The sequence below is a fragment of the Portunus trituberculatus genome, chromosome 46 (genome assembly GCF_017591435.1).
Source record: "Portunus trituberculatus isolate SZX2019 chromosome 46, ASM1759143v1, whole genome shotgun sequence".
NCBI classification, from domain to species: domain Eukaryota; kingdom Metazoa; phylum Arthropoda; class Malacostraca; order Decapoda; family Portunidae; genus Portunus; species Portunus trituberculatus.
The window spans coordinates 258,718-282,717 of NC_059300.1; the positions used below are offsets into that span (position 1 = coordinate 258,718).

At 41.5% G+C, this 24,000-nt stretch overlaps 1 protein-coding gene across 6 annotated transcripts in view; it reads right to left on the bottom strand.

Annotated features, from left to right (window-relative positions):
• LOC123520209 (cGMP-dependent protein kinase, isozyme 2 forms cD4/T1/T3A/T3B-like) overlaps positions 1-24,000 on the bottom strand; it is a 649,267-nt gene that overhangs the window by 195,277 nt on the left and 429,990 nt on the right. For 4 of the 6 annotated variants that reach the window (XM_045282292.1, XM_045282290.1, XM_045282291.1 and 1 more), the window contains exon 2: positions 15,460-15,626. In XM_045282292.1, coding sequence (XP_045138227.1) covers positions 15,460-15,626 — 167 coding nt within the window. Of the gene's footprint in view, positions 1-15,459; positions 15,627-22,065; positions 22,735-23,644; positions 23,776-24,000 lie in introns of those variants that run through there. The other 2 variants (XM_045282289.1, XM_045282288.1) reach the window with 2 other exon arrangements.

Sequence of the window (24,000 nt, forward strand, 5' to 3'; positions counted from 1 at the left end):
TTTGATTTAAGAATTACTTGAGAAGAACACGTGTCTTGTTATTTTCACCTTCTATTTGCAACGCTTCTAATCTTTGTTACTTTTTTACCCAACATATTTCTTCACCATTCCTTTTAATGCATATCAGTGGCACATGCTTCACACCATTTCATTTTCCCTTCTTTCTAATTGTCAATTACCTTTTCCTCCCTCCTACAAACCACACACCCTCGCCTGCCGCGGTCTGACTCCTCAGGAATTAATGAACGGATGCAAATTATTCTCGACACGCAACACAGTCGATTATTAATTACATAAGCCCCCGCCCAATATCTTCCCGTGAGAAAGGAAGAGCTGGAGGAGGAGGAGAGAGACGAGGAGCAGGAAGAATGTGGCAAAGAAGGTGATCAAAGTAAGCAGCTTATAACGTGGACGCATTGGTCATGTTAAATCCCTGCCCTGACATGACGATATTACCCTTTGCGACTGGGGACTTGTATACAAATGTAAGCAAAATACAAATTGACGTATGCACATGTTATATTTTTCATAGTATTGTACTGTTACTATTTGATTTCTGTTGGCCGAAATATCGCGTTACTTTCAAGAGCAACAATAAGACTTCTTGTTTAATAGACTTATCATATCTATGTGAAAAATACTTGATTGTTATGAATTTTCTTGTGTGTGTGTGTGTGTGTGTGTGTGTGTGTGTGTGTGTGTGTGTGTGTGTGTGTGTAAATGCCTGTGTGCGTGTGTGCGTGCGTGCGTGGGATGGTTTGAGTGCATGCAAGTGTAGTTGAGTGGAATAGGGTGCAGGGTGTGGGTAATTGCAGATGTTGGGTGTGTGATAAGGAACACATTAGAAGGTGCAAGGAGGTGCATGGAGGGAGGGAGGGAGGGAGGATAACAAGAGGTACAGTACGAATGGACGGAGGAAGAGAAACTAAACACTGGAAAACATAGACAAAAATAAAAGGAGAGAGAGAGAGAGAGAGAGAGAGAGAGAGAGAGAGAGAGAGAGAGAGAGAGAGAGAGAGAGAGAGAGAGAGAGAGAGAGAGAGAGAGAGAGAGAGAGAGAGAGAGCGTGGTTGTCAGGGATAGAGTCACCAGGTATCAGCTTAAGCTTTTCTGGGGGGTGTCAGCTTTCCGTCAGGAGATATAAGCCCGGCGCGCCGCCCCCAGCCCCACACAAGGCGTTGGTGCCCGTCCCCTTCTGCAGTAGCTTCGTGAGTAGCACCTGAGAGGCTTTTAAAAACATACTACTGGAGAATCGAGTATCCTACAAAAATTGAGTTATTTAATCTTGATCTCTTAGTCTTGTATCTTCCTATTCATGATATTTTTCCTTCATTAATTTTCTTCGTGTTTTATGTTAAAGTGGCTCGATGGACGTTTAGTGTATAAGTAAGTGAACTAATTTCGTTTAAATCTTTTCATGGTTTACGTTTTTTTAAATTAAATCGTCATGGGTTACTGAAATAAATTATCGTGACATGCCTCTATTATCACTCAAAGGCTTAAACGATTGCAGAGAAAGCTCATTGTTTCCATTACAAGGCACTGCATTTCCATATTCATTGCGCAATAATGGAAGACTTGTCCTAGTTTAGCAAGTCCTATACAAGTTGACAGCTCGTAAAGGGAATCACGAAGAAGATAACTTTCCCGCCGCCACGGAAATTTACATAAGGTGAATGTTGTGGTTCAGCCTGACGACCTTTCACGCTTTCCTTCCTTCCTTCCCTCACGTGGAGTATTTATGGAAATCGGTTATTTATTCATGTTCACTTCTCTTCCCAATGGCTTGATTTTCCCTCAGCACCAGCACACTGTTTTTTATGTATCTTTTTCAGTCTTTTAACATTTTCTCCCAAGTTTTCTACACGAATCGGGATGAAGGGTCACGGGTTTCTTAAATATTATATACTTTCCTAGCGGCTTCTCGTTCCTTGTTTGACAGGATGACATTAAGGGCAGGATTTCTCTCCGCTCCCCTCCACTCCACGACCTCGTCCTAACATTTCCACCTTTCATCACGTATTTATCCGAGCCACGACAGGGATTAAAAATTTACATCAAGGCTGGCGTGAAGTACGAGAAAGAAAAACCAGGGAACATTTCTTATTTACCAGAAGCAGAAGAATTCAAGACTACACACACACTGAGATTGATAAAAAGTAAAAGCAAGGAGAGGCTAAAAGAATGGAAGGAAAACAATCTCTAAATAAAAATACCCAAAAAAAAAAAAAAAAAAAATGAAACCGAATAAATAAATAAATAAAAAATGAGGCACAAGAATATACTGACGACAATACAGAAGAAGAAAAATAAAAACTAATATTCCAAAGAAAAAAATCAGCCTCAAGCAAATTGAACCACTGAAAATCTGTTGTCAGTGAAGCGAACCCAACCATTCAGATCACGCAGCCATCTGTTTCCATGAGAATGTAAGATAAACAAGTGGAGATCACTCCCCATCCAATCATCGTTACAATAAAAAGAAGTAAAATAAATAAGAAAAAAATAACCATATATCCTAAATTCAACACAACCTTCCAATATCTGAAATAAAACTAAAGTAATATCTAAAATCCTTCAGCACTGGGACGCGTTTTTACTTTGAGTTTTGGGTACGATTAGACAATTTAATTTTCATTAGGAACGGTTTATGGAGGTCAGACGATTAATAGCCAGAGTCTTCACTATTTCAATCACCCACATTGGTTTCTGAAGCTGTATAAAAATATCAAAGAGAAAGTAGAATAGATATGAAAACGTACCATGTTACTGAAGAGGTTAAACAACAGAACAGGTTGACTCATACCACACTTATACAAATCACTAATTCCCCCAACCCTCAAAAAGACACCGAAATATTACATGCCCTCAATTATCCCCAATAACCCTACAACCTAACATTTTCCCCCAATTTTTCCCCTTGAATAACCCCACAACACCACGCACCATTAAGCACATCAGTCCCCTTATTTTCCAGCAGAGGATGATCGGCAAGTGGGTCGTGGTGGTGGTGGCGGCGGTGATGTGTGCAGGAGTGAGGGCGAAGTGTCCCTCCTCCTCCATCATCTCGCCCTGCACGTGTCGGGAGGAGATGCCGGGCAGGACAATGGAGTGCAGCAAGGTCACCTCTTCCAGCCAGCTCCAGAATGTGTTTGCGGTGAGTAGTAGTAGTAGTAGTAGTAGTAGTAGTAGTAGTAGTAGTAGTAGTAGTAGTAGTAGTGGTAGTGGTAGTGGTAGTAGTAGTAGTAGTAGTAGTAGTAGTAGTAGTAGTTTTAGCAGTAGTAGTAGCAGTGGCAGTGGCAGTGGCAGTGGTAGTGGTAGTGGTAGCGGCAGTGGCAGTATCAATAGTAGTAATAGTATCAATAGTGAGTAAAAAGTGGAATATACTTTAGGCAGCGGTGCGGGAGGAAGGTAGGACGGAATCGTATAACTAATACACGTGTGACGAAGAAAAAAAAAAATGAGACGGTATTGGGTGGCGAGTTGAAGGGGAAGCATCAGATCACAAAAATTAAAGATGAAGTCTTGGGACCAAACTCAACAAATACCAAAATAACACGGAGAACACGTAAACTGACACGGCGGCCACATCACGAGCACGGGGCATTTCAAGCGACACAAAAACAACTACAGAACAATATTTCAACTAAGACTATCACCAAAAAACAACGAACAGGTACATTACTGCTATGGTAAAAGGATTGAATTAATGCAATGTACTGCCGCCTCGGAAAGGTCGAGAGGGTAATTTGAGACCTTTTCCTATTTGAACCTTTAAAACTTTCCGATATTAATGTACAGTCCACTCTCACGGAGAGCAAACCGGGACGTGACATTACACACGCAAAAATATCTATGGATCAACAAAGAGAAGAATAATATATTTTCTTTTTTATGTAAGAGAAGGAATCTAGCCAAGGGCAAAAACGACTAAATAAAGAAGCCCACTTAGATGCAAGTACCCAAGTAGGTCCGAGAGAGTTAGCCTAAAAGTTGGGATAAACGTCCAGAAGCTTCCGTGTTAAATGAGTTCAGGTCATGGAAAGATAGAAATATAGAAGCATACAGAACCTCAAAAAAACTAACTATAAGACATATAGTGACATACAACTGCATAGCAAATACAAATCCCTTACTTAATTAATTTTGACCTGCAAATAATCTACTACCCCTATCCATGTTTTCCTCTTCCATTTCACTTCACATAACATAAACATCCCACATCCTCTTTTACACATTCTTTTTATACACCTCCCGTTTCCCTTCCCTTTGTCTTCCCGCTCAGACTTTCTCCACACACGCCTACACAGATCCCTTCTCCCACTCCCGCAGAACGACATGCCCAACCCTCAGTTCCAGTTCTTCCAAATCGTCAAACTCAGTGGCCGGTGTACCCTTGAGAAGATCCCCGCCAATGTCTTCGGCTCCACCACCTTCATGTTCGTGTGGTTTGGACAGACTGATGTTGCCAGCGTGGACCCGGCGGCGTTTACTGGTAAGGTCTCTCTCTCTCTCTCTCTCTCTCTCTCTCTCTCTCTCTCTCTGAATCCGTTATGAGAGAGAGAGAGAGAGAGAGAGAGAGAGAGAGAGAGAGAGAGAGAGAGAGAGAGAGAGAGAATCAGCATCAATTTATTTCATTCAACATTTATGTGCTTTAAGGAACAAACTAGCTAACTCTCTCTCTCTCTCTCTCTCTCTCTCTCTCTCTCTCTCCAAAAATTGCTTAAAACTGATATTCCATGTTTTGAATTTCGTTACTGTCTGCACCGCTACGGGATTCCTTTTTTCCCCTCCCTCCCCCTGGATGGCTGACCTTACACACGAGGAGCCTTGGCCGCCCCTATATAGATCACCCCACGCGTGTTTGGGAAGCGCCAGCACACTTATGTTAAGTAGGGTGGAGTCACGAGGCTATTCATCTCATCAGCTCCTTTCAGTAGGCGAAGTTCTTGAATGATTTGGGGTTTTACTGATAAGTAGTTGATAGATATTTTGAGTTTTTCTTCAAATTATCTTTTTTTTTTTATTATAAAGTTGCCCGAACTGTTAATTTATCCTGGACTTTTATTTATCTGGCAATTTCAATATAAATACTTGAAATTTTGAATGATGTTTATTTTCTTCCTAACTGTTTATCTATTTTTTTTTTATTCCATTGTAACTGTTCATTATTTGCGCTCTTGCATTTGGAAATATAACGGAAGCTACAAGGGGATATCAAACCAACTCGCTGCAGTCTCTTTATAAAGCTTAGCCCTTTATAGTCATATACGTATCAGACATATTCGTTTTGTGTTTATATTCGTCTTCCTAAAGTCAAAATTACTGAACATATTCCTTCACTCAATACACAAGTGAAAATTTCAATACGACAAATAATCCGAAGCTTCCATCTTTCGTTTTTTTTTTTTGCAATTAAATACTGTATATACTATGTTCGTCTTACTAATATGAACATTTGTATAGCATATATCTTGATCCAATAAACCATCCAATAAACCAGAAAAGATAAGAATGATAATGGGTAAACAAAACTAACACACTTGACTCATTTTTTCTTTGTCACGCACTCTACCAAACCACCAAACCACTGCAGGCAACGAGGTGAGCATGCTGGAGCTGACCATTGCCGACGCCATCAAACTTACCTCCTTCCCCTTCGACTCCCTGGCCAGCCTGATCTCCCTGTACAAGTTGGACCTCACTCACACCATGATCGACACACTCACCCACGTCGGCGCCGCACCCAACCTCACTCAGGTGAAACTCCCAAGGTTTAACACAACATTTACTCTAATTTATGTTATCTCTCTCTCTCTCTCTCTCTCTCTCTCTCTCTCTCTCTCTCTCTCTCTCTCTCTCTCTCTCCTTCCATCTCCCTACCTCTCTCTTCTTCCCTCTCCCTCCCTCTCTCTCCTTCCTTCTCCCTCTCCCTCTCCCTCTGCTTTTCCTTTTCCATCCCCCTCTCCCTCTCTCTCATAAGACGTCATTTTTATATAAGTAATCGTAAAGTAAAGAGGAAATGACTCCCAGCCTCTTCCTTTACAAATATTTTTCTTTGTTCCCTCATCCTTTCGACTTTATCTTAATTCCCACTCTCTTCTTTTGTTTTGTTTTGCTTTCATACTGTTGAGGTGCGTTCATCTTTTTTTATATAATACTCGCTCTCTCTCTCTCTCTCTCTCTCTCTCTCTCGGTAATGGGCCACAAAAATGTCTATTACTACCCTCGTTGTTACCACGTCGGGCGTCCTCAACAGGTTAGCGTGACCAACGGGCAGGTGAAGACCATCGAGAAGAACGCCGTGGCCGACATGCCCCGTCTGACCCGCCTCGACCTGCACAACAACCCCCTAACCTCCCTCCCAGACGGCAGCCTCGCAGCCTCCACCTCAGAGTGAGTCATGCTTGTCTGGCTGTGTTTGGATGCTGCTTGTGAATCCTTATCTCTCTCTCTCTCTCTCTCTCTCTCTCTCTCTCTCTCTCTCTCTCTCTCTCTCTCTCTCTGTTCTGATTCACCTTCATTTTGCTTCGTTTGTTCATCAATATCGTTTTTTTTTCCGTAATTTTCATTTATTCTCATTTATCACTTTTTCTTTCACTTTCTTTTGTTATTCGTGCTTTCAGATCAACTCGCCCCTTTATTTTCTTTCCTTTTGTCCACTCTTTATTTATTTCTCTATTTTTTTTTTTTCCATAGATATACAGACAGCGTTTAATTGATCTATTCGCAACGGTCCGGTCAGCATCTGTTACTTGGGAGATTTCGCGTCACGCTCATTTTCTTCTCTTTCTTTTATTTTTCTCTTTTCTTTTTTTGTTACGCCACTTCCTTTCAACTAAAGAGGCGATGGGCTGGTTGGGTTCTTCAAAAACGTCATCTAATCTAATGCCCTCAATAATACCGTTGTGCTCTTCAATAACGTCAATCCATTTCGTGCCTTCAATTATGCCCTATTCACCTGCCCACCTGGCCATGATGACGAGGAGGAGGAGGAGGAGGAGGAGGAGGAGGAGGAGGAGGAGGAGGAGGAGGAGGAGGAGGAGGAGGAGGAGGAGGAAAAGAAGGATAACTATTACTAACACCTGCCCTTCACCACTCCTTGTCCCTCCATATTTCCCTCCTCCTCCACTTAATACCTCCACTCCTGCACCTCCTCAACCCTCCCTCCTCCTTGTTCCTCCTTGTGTTTGTCCTGCTCTAACTTTCTCTCTCAAGGGTGCGTACTTTTCCCTCCCTTTCTCTCACCTTCACCCTCCCGCGGCGGGGCAGACGGGAGGACGTGGCAAGGTCGGGAGGAGGTTGTTGGAGTGGTGCCCTTAGTACACCGCCAATTATCCCAGACGGTCTACGTAGCTTCCCTCGGGGCGTGTGTGTCCAGTCACCCGCCTGTCTGCCCTCTGTCCTACTAGTGTGTGTGTGTGTGTGTTCTTTGATCTTCTCCCTCTTTTATGACGGTCATTTCGTTATGTGATCACTTTTTTTGTTTTTTTCTAGTATCCGGTTCAAAATATTTAGCCTCTGTCATGTGCGACCATCTGTCTGTCTGTCTGTCTTTCTCTCTCTCTGTCTGTCCGTCAGCTGAAGTGATGGTTCGATTCCCCGCTACATTTTTACCCTCTCTCCATTTTATCCTTTCACTTTGATCTCTCCTGTCATTTTTTGCTACCAATTTTTTGTTTTTCTTTCTTTGTTATCAACCCCTTGCAGTAATACGTTACTATATCATTATTGAAGTCATTTTTTTATTTCTGTCCAAGGACGAAACAGAATAAAAGGAAAAAAGATGGACAATAGAAACAGAAATGTGAACTGGAAATAAAAGCGAGAGGGTGGAGAGAGAGACAAGAGGAGAGGAAAGAGGGAAGGTGGAACGGAATACGGGAAAAGCTGATGAAAATGGAAAACAAAAGAGAATGTGAGTGAAGTTGAAGTCAGAAAGTGAGTCAGAAGTGGGGTAGGATTGGAATGGAAGGCTGGAGAGATTCACTTGGTAATGTATCGAGTGGAACACGGGCACCGTTATGGCGGCGTCCTTGTGTCCTTAACGAAGACAGGCTGTGTTATGTGGATGGATACCGGCGGCGGAAGGAGATAGGGAAGGAAGAAGGCAGGTGAGAAAGGGTACAAGTAAGGGATGGAGGGATGCAGGTGAGGTAAGAAACAGAAACAGAAGGGAGGTGAGGGAGGGAAGGTGAAGGTAGGTAGGTCTTTCTATAGAGAGAGAGAGAGAGAGAGAGAGAGAGAGAGAGAGAGAGAGAGAGAGAGAGAGAGAGAGAGAGAGAGAGAGAGAGAGAGAGAGAGAGAGAGAGAGAGAGAGAGAGAGAGAGAGAGAGAGAGAGAGAGAGAGAGAGGTGAAGGAGCTGATCTTGCAGTCACCAGGCAACGGAGCGGGGTGATGCAAGGCGCTGAAGAAGGAGATGAAGGAGGAGAATGTTACCTGAGGTCGGAGTGAGTCAATCCCGTAACGTTATTGTTCGAGAAACTGGCGGCATATTACGAGGAAAAATCAGTTAATATTTCTTTCTGCATTTGTTTCTCGCGACGTATTTGGAACTGAAGCGATGGAGCATTTTCGGTTCAATTCAGATAGACATGGATACAAAATGGTGTGTGTGTGTGTGTGTGTGTGTGTGTGTGTGTGTGTGTGTGTGTGTGTGTGTGTGTGTGTGTGTGTGTGTGTGTGTGTGTGTGTGTGTGTGTGAAGGGATGCACGTGAGCCCTTTGAACCTACGTTCTTGCAGATGTGGGTGTGGAAGTTGGTGGGTTGGTGGGTCAGAGAGGCGGTGAGTCAGAGAGAGAGAGAGAGAGAGAGAGAGAGAGAGAGAGAGAGAGAGAGAGAGAGAGAGAGAGAGAGAGAGAGAGAGTGGTCCGTGAGTAAGCCGTTGAGGTGGAATGATGAGGATTGACTGCCTTTACACAACCTTACTGAACGAGTGAAAATTGCAATACCCGATGCTCTGGGAGGGAACGTGAAGGCGGGCACGTCTGTCTGGCGATGATGCATAAGTCAAGAATGTTTATAATTTAGAAGAACAAAACGGTTTATGAACTAGATCAAAGGTACAAGATTGAAGACTATGCAGAGAAAGAGAGCCAGCCGCCGCCCTGCCGCCTCCCCGCCCAGATCAGCAAGGCAAAAAAACGATGTCAACTGTAATATATGTTTTCAATATTCAGAAAAACAAAAATGGTTTATGAAATGCACCAGACATGTAGGTCTGAATACTGGAAACAAAAGGTGCCGTCGCCTTGTTGCCTCGACGCCCGACACACAGAGACAAAACGAAACAAGAAACAATGTGAACAGTAACTAACGGAGCCTTGTCTCTCTCCCTCCCTTTGCAAGTCACACTCCCTGCCACCGCCCCGACCCAGCCTTGCACTCACCTAAATATTTTCAAAGTTCTGGGGTGAAAAGGAAAAAAGAAGAAAAAAAAAAGGACAATATACGGCAAGCATATCCAAATGTACGACTCATATGAATCAGTCAATGGGTTGTTTTTCCCGGCATGCCGCAGCAGTCACTCCATGAAGGCTGAGTGGCAAAGAAACTCTCAATTCAATGGGAAATAAAAATAGAATATGGAACAAAGACGTAGAGCGCTCTCTCTCTCTCTCTCTCTCTCTCTCTCTCTCTCTCTCTCTCTCTCAGTATATTACTTGTAAATTTCAACTTCTAAAATATTTATTCTTCTCGTCAACTTTGAAGCTAAAATATGACACAGAAATATTGATTTTTTTTGTTGGGGATGGGAGCGGTGTCAGCAGAGTGCAGTGATTGGTGTTGAGGGTGTGAGGCGTTGAGATGTGTGGTGAGTGAAGTGTGTTGAAACAAGTGTGGTATGTGGTGTGCAGGTGTGAGTGGAGATGAGAACGGTATTGTGACAAGCATGGTATGTGGTGTGGAGAAGTGAGTGAATGTGGCAGTGGTGGTCGTAATCTCAGCCTCCCCGTGGTGTTGCAGGCCGTGGGTGGTGTACTTCGATGGGTGTCAGATCAGCGACATCAGCCCCGGCGCCTTCCAAGGCAGCCTGCCAACCGGGGTGTTCCTCAACCACAACAAAATGACGTCCATCCCGGAGGTGAGTACCAAGCCGTCCTGACACGCTGCCTCATCCGCCATCCAGAACAAATACCGACCCCTTACTACCCTCACACTCCTCCCCCTCATCCCAACACATACTTTTCATCGTTATACACCTTCACATCCTCCATCCATATCCCACACATACCATCACACCCTCCATCCACACCCTAGCATGAGTCATCCCATCAACACATCCTCCATACCGATCCTACTATCCTCACATTCTCGATCTTCGCCCTAAAAAAACACAAGTCCTTCATCCTCGTGTACATTAGAGCTCAAGATATTCAACCCAATATATGTAACTCCTGCTAACCTGACTAATCAACCCAAACCAAACCTAATGGATCCTAACGAGACTAAACCTCACCAATACAACTTCATACTCCCAGAGCCTCACTCAAACACCTCGCATGCACCACCTACTCTCCCCATCCCTCGAGTCTCCTGCACTGTCCTTCTTGCAAGCACACTTTTACTTTCAGTCCCCGCTTCACCCTGACACACACACACACACACACACACACACACACACACACACACACACACACACACACACACACACACACACACACAATACACAGCACTCTCACGCTTTGTCCTCACTCACCCTCACGAAAAACTTCAGATGCATGCACACGCCCTGCGAACACACACACATACACACACACACACACACACACACACACACACACACACACACACACAAACTGTATGTACTAAAATCCCAAACTTTTCTTTTCTCTATGCTACTGTGGTAAGTTTGGCCGATACTCTCTCTCTCTCTCTCTCTCTCTCTCTCTCTCTCTCTCTCTCTCTCTCTCTCTCTCTCTAAGACACAATCAACTTTTTCCCCCTTCTGCACGCCCTGAAGGATTCGATTTCAAAATTTTAATCCTCCTAAATTCTGATTCGGCAGCGTAGTGAAAGGTCAAGGTGGAAAAGACCACTAGTAGCTGCGGGCATGAAGGCTATTCATGCACCGCCCGCCGCTACTCCCTCCGCCCCTCCCACTCCCAGTCACCTATTGACCCTGGGTTCATAAACGATTTCTTCTCCTATCATGACTATTTTTAGAGACCACAGAGATGAGTTAATGATTATGAGTGTATTTGTTACTGATGATGCAGAATGTTTGCTAAACTATCCCCAGGAGAATGGAAGCAGCCTTGAGAGACTATTATCAAAGACCACAGCGATGATTTGTTGTTTATGAATGTTTGTTATTGGGGAGGCAGAATGTTCGCTAAATTAAAACACCCTTATAAAATATTCACGAAGACTTCAGAGATGATTAATGGTGTTCTTATCAGTGTATTTTATTACTGAGTATACATAATGTTTAGCTTATCAATATGAAAATGAAAACAACCTTAAAAATGATATTCCAAGCCTCACATAGTTCATTAGTTGTATAGTTTTGAGCACCTTTGTTATTAAGGAATGTATAGCGTTATTCAAAACATCACTGAGAACATTAAAACAAAAAATTATATGTTCAAAAATCCATCAAAAAGACATGTTGAAAGTTTACATACAATACACAAATGTCTGAGCATACGGTCCACTGTCTCGTCTCTCGGTTTACCTTCTTCCTTCCTTTTTTCCCGAGGGCGAGTGAGGCAACAGGGCTCTAGTTTGCATAATCTTTCGTACAGTGGTAACATATATGTCACTTGTGCGTCAATGTGTGCAGTTTGTCAGCCTTGAGTAAATGTATAATCACACACACACACACACACACACACACACACACACACACACACACACACACACACACACACACACACACACACACACGGGTATAAACTTGCGTATTTAACGACGTTGCATTCCAAACGTGACTTTACTCGCATTTTTCCCATCAATAAATTCATAGAAGAGAGAGAGAGAGAGAGAGAGAGAGAGAGAGAGAGAGAGAGAGAGAGAGAGAGAGAGAGAGAGAATTTCATACTACCTGCACCTGGAATGCTACTTGAACGAAGGAATCTAATAACAGGAAATAAAGAGAAAAAAAGAAGAGGTAAAAGCGTAAAATTTAGCAATGGCCCAAATCATTCTTCCACGTGAATTCCTGTGATATGAAATAAGAACTGACAAGACGAGAGAAAAAAAAAAAAAAAAAATACGTTCTTGCTATTCCTTCCTTTTATCACGTATTTTCGTTCATCCTTTTATCACTTTTTATGTTTTCTTTTTCCCTTCAGGATATGACTTCGCCCACTCGTCAGTCATTTCAGTTCTTTGTTTCTTTTTATCGCATTTTCCCCGTGTTTTTTTCTTTCTTTCTTTTCTTCATACCATTTTTTCTCTTTTACTTATCTCTCCTGTCTTATTTCATTATTTTTTTCGTTTCTTTTACTTTCTTGCTTTTTTTTTTTACCAGAATTTACTTTTTTACGTTCATATTATCATTTTATTCTTTTTCTCATGTTTCCTCTTTTCCCTCATTTAACCTTTTAACTCATCTCTCCTCTCCTATTCCCTTTACACATCTTGCATATTTATCAACAATTCTTCATTCGTATATGTTTCCATATCGTTTTCATTCCCTGGTGTATTCTCCTTCTCTTTCCATCATTTATCTCCCTCTGCTCTACCTTTTTATTGCTCTGTCACTTAAATTTCACCGCACGGCAATTGAGGTAAAGGAGTCATGGGTGTCTAAGTTTCCCACAGTTATTCTCTCCTTCTCCAATTACGTGCATTTCCTCCCCTTCACGCATGAGCGAGGCGCCGGACAGGTGAGGGCTGCCACTCCCTCTCTTTAAAGGATGATAAATCGTTGCTACACCGTGGGAATTCTACCTAATGTTCTTCACACGTGTCCTCCTTCGTAAATGTACCTATAACAGACTTTAGAATCATTTGAGAAGCTTTATGTCCCTTTATTATTATCATTTCATATTTGTTTTCATTTTCTTTTTATAACAGTGCCTTTTTTCTTTATATCATGTACTTCATTTTACATTTCTTTGGATCGCTCTATTGTATCGTGATAAGTTCTTGCTTGCTTTCGTTATTTATCTCTCCCTTTTCCTACATTTTATTTATTTTTCTCTGTCTTATGCACTTGCTTCCGCCTTCCCTCTCTCTATTTCTCTCTCTGGTCACTTCAAACGTCTCCTCCTTCATCCTCAGGCCACCTTCAGACCCATTCTGGAACACATGAAGGCCTCTGAGGATGCTGGTTCCCTCGCCCACTACGTTGACCTCACCAACAACCCGCTGGAATGTGACTGCGGCATGAAGTGGGTGGCGACGGACGCGACACTGCTGCACTACGTCAAGAACGCCGTCTGTACCAATGGCGACGTGAACGGTGTTGGTCTGGCCGATCTGCCTCCTGGTTTCTTCGACTCGTGTTAGGTGTGTGATGAGTGCCTAATGCCGCCTGACACACACACACACACACACACACACACACACACACACACACACACACACACACACACACACACACACACACACACACACACACACAACAAGAGTAACTGTTGAGGTTTCTCTACATCCATACGGTCAAAATTATGCAAGTCAGCACATTAGTCACTTTGACTAAGTTCGGTTGTTACTTTTTTAAGTTCGTATTGTGCTGAAGAGGACGGAAATAAATTTGAAAACGGAAAAATATTGATATATTATGTACGTTTACCTCAGGTGCAAATAAATCAAGGACAGTCTTTACAGCAAAAAGCATTATCAGAGAGAGAGAGAGAGAGAGAGAGAGAGAGAGAGAGAGAGAGAGAGAGAGAGAGAGAGAGAGAGACTATGTAATTTCAGTCAAAACGTTTTACAAAGAAAAAAAAAAAAAAAAAACATGGACCTTGAGAAGGTAAGGGAGGAAGAGGGGAGACAAGAATAAGCAAGGGGGGAAGGGTGGCAGGGCGGCAGGGAAGGGAACAGGGGATGCTCAGGGTCGCAGCTGAGCCGAGACCAAGTACGAGTAAAGGAGGAAAAAAAAATAAATACCAACAAACAAATGCAATGAAAAAAATAGTACAATTCCTCCCTCACCGTTATTCCATGCCATTTATTTATCACTTTTCTTGTGGCACTATTTCTCTCTCCGTCCGATACGACACAATGGGAGGGTGTTGACAAAGAAAACTGTCTAATAAAGGGCAGGCTAAACTATTACTGGAATGTGATGGTGAAGGCAAGACAGAGATAAAATAAAGGTGGAATATGATCCTGACAAACGTGTGTTACTGAGGTGGTGACTAGAGCATGACTGATGAAAATAATGGAGACTGGGAGATCCTTACCAAGATGTTTGTTTGGCTACAGTAAAGAGCTCGATGGAGGAAGTGAACTTTTGTTATGGAAATTTTCAAGGATTGTCTTTTCTTGTCATAAGCCTATAAGATCACCGTCTCTGTGTATAGTGTTCTATTAAGAGAGGCAAACAGACATGTGATGAGATGCACAATAGAGGTTAAATTCTAAACACAATGAAAATTTATATATATATACCCTGGCAGTAAAGGAGAATAAAAATCAACAAAACACAACGAAGAGGAAAACAGCGAAACTCTATGATAAAGAATAAATAACTGAGCCAAGCTAGAAAAATAAACGAAACAGGATAAAATAAATGAAGAGTATAAAACAAGTGAATATTCTACATACGCCTTAAAACTGTGCGAAATTTGAAAAGGAAAGAGCAGATGTGAAGTTGGAATTTAAATGTAACCTATGGAAGAGGTGTAGACAAGTACATGAGCATGAGAAGAAAACTAAAAGATGGTAAAAAATATATAAAAATAATACACAAACAAAAGAAAAAATATCAAAATAAAACAAATAAAAAATAGAACAAAGACCGAATTAAAAAAGGAAGAAAAGAAGCAAGGAAGAAAATAAAGGGAATACTGAAAAAAATAAATAAATAGATAAATAATTGTTGATAGCCAGGGAACGTAACTGGTGGAAGAGACAGGTGTAAGTGGAAACACGTGTGCATAAGAGGTGTCGGCGGAGACAGGTGTGCGTGAAAATTTTTAAGTAGACACAGGTGATTACAAAATGAGAGAAAATTATGATAGTACAGAGAATACAACCTTACAAAAAAATAAAAAGAAACAATTATTATGAAAACTGAAATAATTGTAACTCGAGAGAAGAATAAGAACATGAAATCAATACAAAACTTAAGATAAAAGATAAAAATAGTAACAAGAACACAAATGTAAAAATACCATAAGAAACAAAAGAAAGGAAGGAAAAATAGAAAAAAACTAATAGAAAAAAAAATAAAAACCAGAAAAGTTCAGGAGAGTATGAATCGAATGACGGTGAAAACAGGGGAGGGTTGGGGGGAACAGGTGAGTGCGACAGGTGAGGGTTGGCGCGGGTCAAGTACTCACCTTCCATAATGTAGAGCATGGAGCCGATGTCGCCCTCCTTGATGATGAGAGAGCCCTCCTCGTAGGTGACGCTGTACATGGACTCCACGATCTCCTTCACCTGCCCGATCTCCAGGTTCTTGAGGAAGTCATTCTCCAGGATCGCCTGACGCAGGAGGTCCTTCGATCTGAGAAGGAGACGCATGGAATGTAAGACTTATAGTAACAAAAAAATAAATAAATAAAAAAAAAACACTTCTGCGCGGCATCTCCACCACTCTAAAAAGGTTTAGTTGAAGGTACAGAGGTTTTCAGTTTTTTTTTTTTAAGGTTCTAGTGGCAGATAGTCTCTCTCTCTCTCTCTCTCTGATTTAAGTTAACAAACGAAGGTCATTTATCTCAAGTGGCGCCCCGCTGAGTGTAAACAAATGGTGGATTCAAGGAAAGTCTTCCACCACGTTAGGTTCAATTTCCTTCTCAAACTCTTCAAGAACACCTAACGAAAAGCAAAGCACAGTAAACATTCACACACAAAAAAAATTGTCGTAGTATTCTGCCTAATACACTTGATGTTCATGATACAACACAACAATTTTGACTCGGGTAAAATTACTATTGTCCGTCCTGCAAAATTGAAAGAAAATGTGCACGTCGTCTCCAGTTTCATGTCAGAAAATGGGATGCTTGACCTTGAATGTCTCTCTCTCTCTCTCTCTCTCTCTCTCTCTCTCTCTCTCTCTCTCATCGAACATGATTTTACCGTCTCTGAATAATTTATGCTATTCAAGTGTCACAGGAAAGATAATTTTAACTGAAGGCAACATATGAAACGTCATATCAAGACGATATTTGCCTCAGCTCAACACGAGCACATCATTTTAAGCAACACCACCACCACCATTCTCACCAACATCATTTGCAGCCTATCGGTGGAAGGCAGGAAGGATAAAACCAAAGATGAGTTTATAAGCTACTACTGTGTGTTACTTGACGATCTAGATTATTACTGAAAAATAAATAAATAAAAATCACATGATATTAAGTGAAGGTCTAGTATTCCTTGATCTCCTGTGACGTAGTTCTGAAGAAACCACCCATAACGACCAGTGCATCGTGAATAACTAGTTTTGAGATGAAAAATAACAATAAAGGAAAATATTTTAAATAAAGCGAATAAAAAAAAAACGCAAACTTTCTACAAAGTAAATAAATAATCAATTATCTAAATAAAAGAAAACATAAAACATGCCCACTGTTACTCAAATAAAGAAGCACAATCACCATCGTCATCTGTCACTTCCCAGCGAGGCAGGAGCAAATAAATAGCACCGACCAAGTCCATATACCTGAGTTGCCCCTGCCCTCGCTCGGCAGTGAAGAAAGGCGCAGACACGACAGAAAATGTGGTGAGAGTTTCAGGACAGACTACGCCAATGGTAAACATCTCGAGAAGCACGCTGATATGAGATTTCTATTACGGGATCGTTAAAATTAAATATATGATTAATAAAAAAAATATAATAAGATAGGCTATGGTATGTTATGTTATGTCTGTTAAGGTTACGTTAGGTTACACGAGTGCATATTATACGCAAATGATACGTGTAGGATTAATGGTCTCCTGCAGTTCCTCTTTTTGGGTCCTTAACCTCTTCAGTGCATACCGTGACGCATTTCTATATTTATTCTGCTTACTGTTTGGTGATTTTATACAGCATCAGAAACTTGTTTGGGAATTAAAATAGTGAAGACTGGCCATTAATCTTCTGACCTCCCTAAACTCTTCCTAATGTCAATAAAATCATGTAATCACATCTAAAACTCATGGTAAAAATGCGTCCCAGTATCAAAAGGATTAATGATCTAATAATCATTCCCACTTAATAAGAAAAAGACAATACAACCAAGGGGAAAAAATGTAAAGAGCAAAATAATAGTGTACACGAAAATGTGTTCAATAACGAATAAAAAAAAAAAAAAAACAAACACACACGTCAGTGATCTAAATGAGAGAAAGAACGAAAGACAGGAAATAGTAACTGAAAAAAACAAGCTAGGTAACATTTAAAGCCCCAATGAAACTTCTCCTGCTTTCAACACTGTGATCAACTGAACACACCACCACCACTACTACTACTACTACTAGTAGTAGTAGTAGTAGTAGTAGTAGTAGTAGTAGTAGTAGTAGTAGTAGTAGTAGTAGTAGTAGTAGTAGTAGTAGTAGTAATAATAATAATAATAATAATAATAATAATAATAATAATAATAATAATAATAATAACAACAACAACAACAACAACAACAACAACAACAACAACAACAACAACAACAACAACAACAACACCATTAGTAGGAGTGACAAGATCAACAAAACTACTTATAGTACCAACAATTCAAGATGTATTAGACTAAGAGGTGAACGCACTTCGGCATTATTGGAACCGCTGACGTCACCATGTGTATTGTTTACGTCTAGTGTTGTGGTGGTGTGTTCACGTGTGGCAGATTTTATCAGCAATTGTGTACTTTTCATGGGCTTTGTATTACGATATTAATAGTTAAATGGGTAAAGCAAGAGTGTGCGCTGTATTTGGATGTACACCTGGTAAGGACAGCAACCTAAGATACCATAAATTCCCATCTAATGATAACCTTGCTAGACAGTGGATCCATAAGTGTTTCCGTTCAGACCATATTAATATTAAGTATGCTGTGGTTTGTGAACGACATTTTAGTTCAGCCCAGATTGAACGAAATCTGAAGTACGAGCTTTTGAATTTGCCAGTTCCACGAACTGTGAGAAATTTAAAACAGGATGCAATTCCTGATCAGAATCTGCCATCACGAGGACACAGATGCCAGGGAATCTGCCATCCACCAGCATTTAAAGGTAAGAAACTGTGTGTTTTGTAAGTGGTGGTGGTGTTTGTAGTAAATAAGTGGTGGTGGTGGTAATACTAGGTTCTAGTAAAGTAAGTGGTGGTGGTTCTAGTGAAGAATGTGGTATGGTAGTGGTTCTAGTAAAGTAAGTGGTATGTGCTATGCTTGTGAAACGATCACAGTAGATGCTGGTGAAGCTAATACTAAGTTGGAGGTGCAAATATTGTAAGTATGTGGTGGTAGTTTAAATTAAAACATATGGTAGAGGTGGTGGCATATCCCCATATTTTCTTGCAAATCACTAAGAAACGTAAAATACAGTTAGTGTCATTATATCTACTAAACTTAGTAACCAAGATGCTAAAAGATAACCACTCAAATAAAAGAAATATGCGGAACACCTATATTCCACAATTAAAATCTGTCCTAGTTGGTTGACATGCTGACGTCACGATTCTGGGTTTTAAAAGCCTCCCGCGCTACGTCAATGATTTCAAGACTGAAGTGCGTTCACCTCTTAGTCTAATACATCTCGCCAACAATTAAACACGAACTGACACCCATCACAACATGATAACACCGCCACCGCCATCACCACCACTACCACAGCTGCTATTTGTAAACAGTCCATCCCGCAGCAGCAGGAGGCACCGCAGGCGTATCACTCACTGGGTACTTCAACACTTCCGTCGCAGCTACATGCACTAGACTGACCCCGCCGTGTACGAGAAGCCATCATCACCACCACCACCACCAACACTATCAGTTCCTTCACCTTTATGTTCTGTCTTTATTTCATTTTTTTTCTGCTACATGTACCTTCTAAAAAATATAAATGCACACTATTATGTTTTGTGTTTTCTCATTATTTGTCTCAATCGATATACATTTAAGTTAATTGTCATATGATATACCTTTGCTGTTATATTCTTGCTTTATAAAACTTGGAAAGATGTTAAACGTTATCAACTACGTGCCAAGTTGCAAGAAACCAAAAGATCCACATGTGACAGTTGGCGTGTTGTGTCATGTTCTTTCTTTCTTGTTGCGAAGAAAAATATCAGTCCCGTCCTTTTACTCTGTTGACGCTATACTCTTAGAAGTTTTTATCTCTACTACGCGCTGCCAATAGCAAACAAGGAGACAGAAACTACTTATACTGAGTCTAAGGGCTTCAGTAACTATAGGAGCATCGTTACGAGCTGCATGGGAAGAGTAACGGCATAGCTGGGCTGAATTTCTAGCTTTAATATATATATATATATATATATATATATATATATATATATATATATATATATATATATATATATATATATATATATATGGATTCGAAAGCAAGGGAAGTATACGTGAAAGAACGTTGCAGTTACATATAAATGAATACAAAAGAAAGGGGGCTGACTTACAAAACATGGTGTGGTGGATGGTTTTCTACGAAACAAGAGAAGTGGCTATCAGATCATAACGGGATGAGCATACATGGCTACGTATTATCGATGCTCAGTAATCCAGGCTTTGGAGATAGTTGGATTATTACAGAGCAGGAGGGAGGCCATTATTAGAATATTATCATGGTTCTTATTACCAGAGCACAGGAAATGGCTGTACTGAAACAGAGACACTACAACTTCACTACCAATGTTTTTTCCCCTTTTTTTATGTAAAAGGAGAAATCTGGCCAAGGACAACACAAACGATATAAACAAAATCTTGGATGCAAGTTTTCGAGCAGGCCCGAGACAATTGACCATAAGTGGGATACATTTCTTGAAACCTCTCTCTTAAATGAGTTCAAGTTATAGAAAGATGGAAATACAGAAGCTGCTATGGAGTTCCACAGTTTACCAGAAAAAAACGATGGTACTTGCTAACTTTTGAATGTAAGGCACAGAAACTAGATTATAAAAAAGGAAACAGAACTAATTCAAAATAAAAGAATGAAAGGAAAAGGACAATTGAAAGATAAGGAGAAAGACAAAACTAAAGTAAAATAAAAGGAAGGAAGGAAAAGCACTATTAAAAGATAGAGACAAAGGAAAATACAGAAAGACGACACAAAGTAAAAGGAAAATAATATAACAACGTGACGGAAGTTTGTAAAAAAAGTCAACACAAGAAAAAAAAAATGTAATCATGAAAACAAGAACTGATTATGTTGGGCGGGAAGGGGAGGAGGAAAGAACTGCGTCGCAACATCGCAATCATATAACACAACAAGAATACCATCACCACCACCACCACCACCACCACCACCACCACTACTACCAACACTAACAACAACAAAAATAACATAAATACCAAATAAATTAAACAAACTTCACATTAATAGCATCACGTAATTCTCATAAAATGTTATAATGAGAAAAATACCAAAACAGCCGGGAAAAGGTTGCCACTGGAGATTCCTTCGTCAGCGTGACATGTTTACCAGGGGAATGAAAGACGCGCCACAGTCTCAACATAGCGAGTGACCAATATAAACATTTGTCACTCTTGGTTTTTCCACAACGGACCAAATAAGGTGAGTCTATTCTTAATAAAGATCCATCCAGTCTTTATCTCCACTTGGAATTACCCAGTGTATTATCATAATCTCTCTCTCTCTCTCTCTCTCTCTCTCTCTCTCTCTCTCTCTCATATGTCAGAGTTAATTTAAGAAAAACAACTGCTTAATTACACTCAATGAATAAGTTATAAGTAAATGCTGTGTGTGTGTGTGTGTGTGTGTGTGTGTGTGTGTGTGTGTGTGTGTGTGTGTGTGTGTGTGTGTGTGTGTGTGTGTGTGTGTGTGTGTGTGTGTGTGTGTGTGTGTGTGTGTGTGTGTGTGTGCTCGTTAATCAAACTCTCAAGAAAGCCAGAAAGCTAAATATTGACACCAGTTACTCAGAGGGAGGGACCAGGTAGGGAATGAGTAGTGAAGGGAGGGGAGGTGAGGAGAGACAAGTGGAGGAACACATGAAGGAGAGAGAGGAATGTACCGAGAAAGATAAGGGGGGAGGTGGGTAGAATATTAAGAGAGCTAGGAAATAACGCTGTGGAAATGAGGATAAGAAATGGACGAGTAGCATGTGGAAGTGGATAAGTGGAAGTAATGGGATAAGAAAAGGTGTGGTGATGAGCGACATGGATTATCTGGTAAAGTGAGAGGACCAGACAGGGATGCAAGCAAGTATTAAACGAGAATAAGAATAAGCATACCATGAAACATTACAAGTGCCGGGTTAATCAATGAACTAAGATGCTGTGTGCAGAAGGCGGAATGAGCACATGTATATGTGATGGCCCGGGAGAAACACTTGGGACTTATTTATAGATTCCTTCCCGGAACAAAAAAATGACATAGAAAAAGATGAAGGAATTTCCGTATTCAATGAGGAGGAGGAGGAGGAGGAGGAGGAGGAGGAGGAGGAGAAGGAGAAGGAGAAGGAGAAGGAGAAGGAGAAGGAGAAGGAGGAGGAGGAGGAGGAGGAGGAGGAGGAGGAGGAGGAGGAGAAGGAGAAGGACAAGGACAAGGGAGGAGGAGGAGGAGGAGGAGGAGGAGGAGGAGGAGGAGGAGGAGGAGGAGAAGGAGAAGGAGAAGGAGAAGGAGGAGGAGGAGGAGGAGGAGGAGGAGGAGGAGGAGGAGGAGAAGGAGGAGGAGGAAAGAATAAAGTCTGTTACGAGATATGAGTGAATGACAAAGCCACAGCCACACATTTGAGCAGGGCCGCCTGGTAGGTGGTGATCCAGGCGCCGAGAACTTACTCTTCAGACTTGGGCACGGGAACAGGGGCGAACTCGGGATCGTAAAACTCCTGGAGGTCCTGAGCGGCAGGCTCGGCGGAGATAGCCGTGCGCTTAACCCGTGACTCGGCGCCTTCCTGCAGGCTGCACTGCAGGCCGCTGCAACGCAGGCTCACCATCGGGAAGAGACTGTCGTTTTGGAGGCTGTTGCGGTTGTGGTGCTCATTGTTGTTGTTGTTACGGTTGTTGTGAGTGCGAAGGGAGAGACGCCCGTGCAGGGTGCGGGGCGTGGGCGGCGGGAGGACGGAACGGAGCTTGTCCAACTGAGTAGTGAGGTCAGCGATGGTGGCTTCCTTACCCACAATCTCCTCCTGCAGGCGCTCGATGACTTTGTCCTTCAGATTAATCGAATCCAGGGCGGAGGCCAGCGCCGCCTGAGTATCTCTTAGCGAGGCGCGGCCTTTCGCAGAGTTCCCTAAAGCCCCGCCCGATCCATCGCCGCCACTCCGACTTTTGAACCACTTATACATGTTGGCGGCGAATCAGGAAATGGCAGCCAGCAGACACGAGCAGCAGGAATCAGCGAGCATCGTTATAGTGTCTACACACACTGATACACGCACATTGCCTGACGTGTTCTAGTGGTCAGCCACACGCAACGTCTCCTCTGTTGCACAGATCTAATGCTAACTACAAGGAAAGATAGTCGTCAGTTAGGAGACACTCTATAACGTACAAATGCACACCCAAAACACATGCACACGCACGCACACACACACACACACACACACACACACACACACACACACACACACACACAGTGCAATTCTTCCTGTGTTTCGTTCCCTCAACAGCAACATTTCAAGTGATTGCTGCACCACACCACCATGCTTGCAATTCAAGAACAAAACTTTTTTTTTCCACAAAGTGACATCATAAAAAAAAGAAAAAAGAAAAAAAAGCTCATTCACTTTGACAAACTTAACGAGGTGCACACGTCACAGTTTGGTCCAATTTGTGTAACATAGAAAAGTAACTAATTTTCTTTTCTTAGCTTGTATTTCCATTCTCCTCGTCAGAAAATATCTACAATCAACTGACATGCCGCTGACTTGCAAAAATACACACCTTACACCCTCCTCTCTCTCTCTCTCTCTCTCTCTCTCTCTCTCTGCACCTTCAACACCACACAGTACAAAAGCTGTCACACACACACACACACACACACACACACACATATATATATATATATATATATATATATATATATATATATATATATATATATATATATATATATATATATATATATATATATATATATATATATATATATATATATATATATATATATATATATATATAAGACGACACAAAACACACATTTACAAAAAAAAAAAAAATCATCTTAAACACACGCAAGTAGAAACGAACACCGAGTGTGCACTGTCACCCGCACCTGTTGTTTTCTTAACACCACTTCTGCCACACATTTACAACACATCAAGAAGGAGCCAGAAAATGTTCACACCCAGCACACCCAAATACTTAAAAAAAAAAAATTGCACAAATACATTAAACTTGCATACACGTCACGCACCTATATGTATTCATGAAATAAACGTGCACAACTCATTAATGTCTGTTTGTGATAGTATTGCTTTCGTATTCACAGCAACACACTCCGCCGTTTGCCGACACTCGCCACCGCCGTGAGTGACTACGTTTTCTTTCGCCTGGCACCGCGGCGCCACCTGCTCGCTGCGGCGGGTCGGGAAGCGCTTCACGGGGGACTGCCTTATCGTGACGAGGAGCAGGTGGTAAAACAGAGGACGGAAAGGGAGAGATAAAAAGAGAAACGGCGAGGGATGTAGTACAGAGAGAGAGAGAGAGAGAGAGAGAGAGAGAGAGAGAGAGGCTATTCAGGTTATGTAAGTCTCTCTCTCTCTCTCTCTC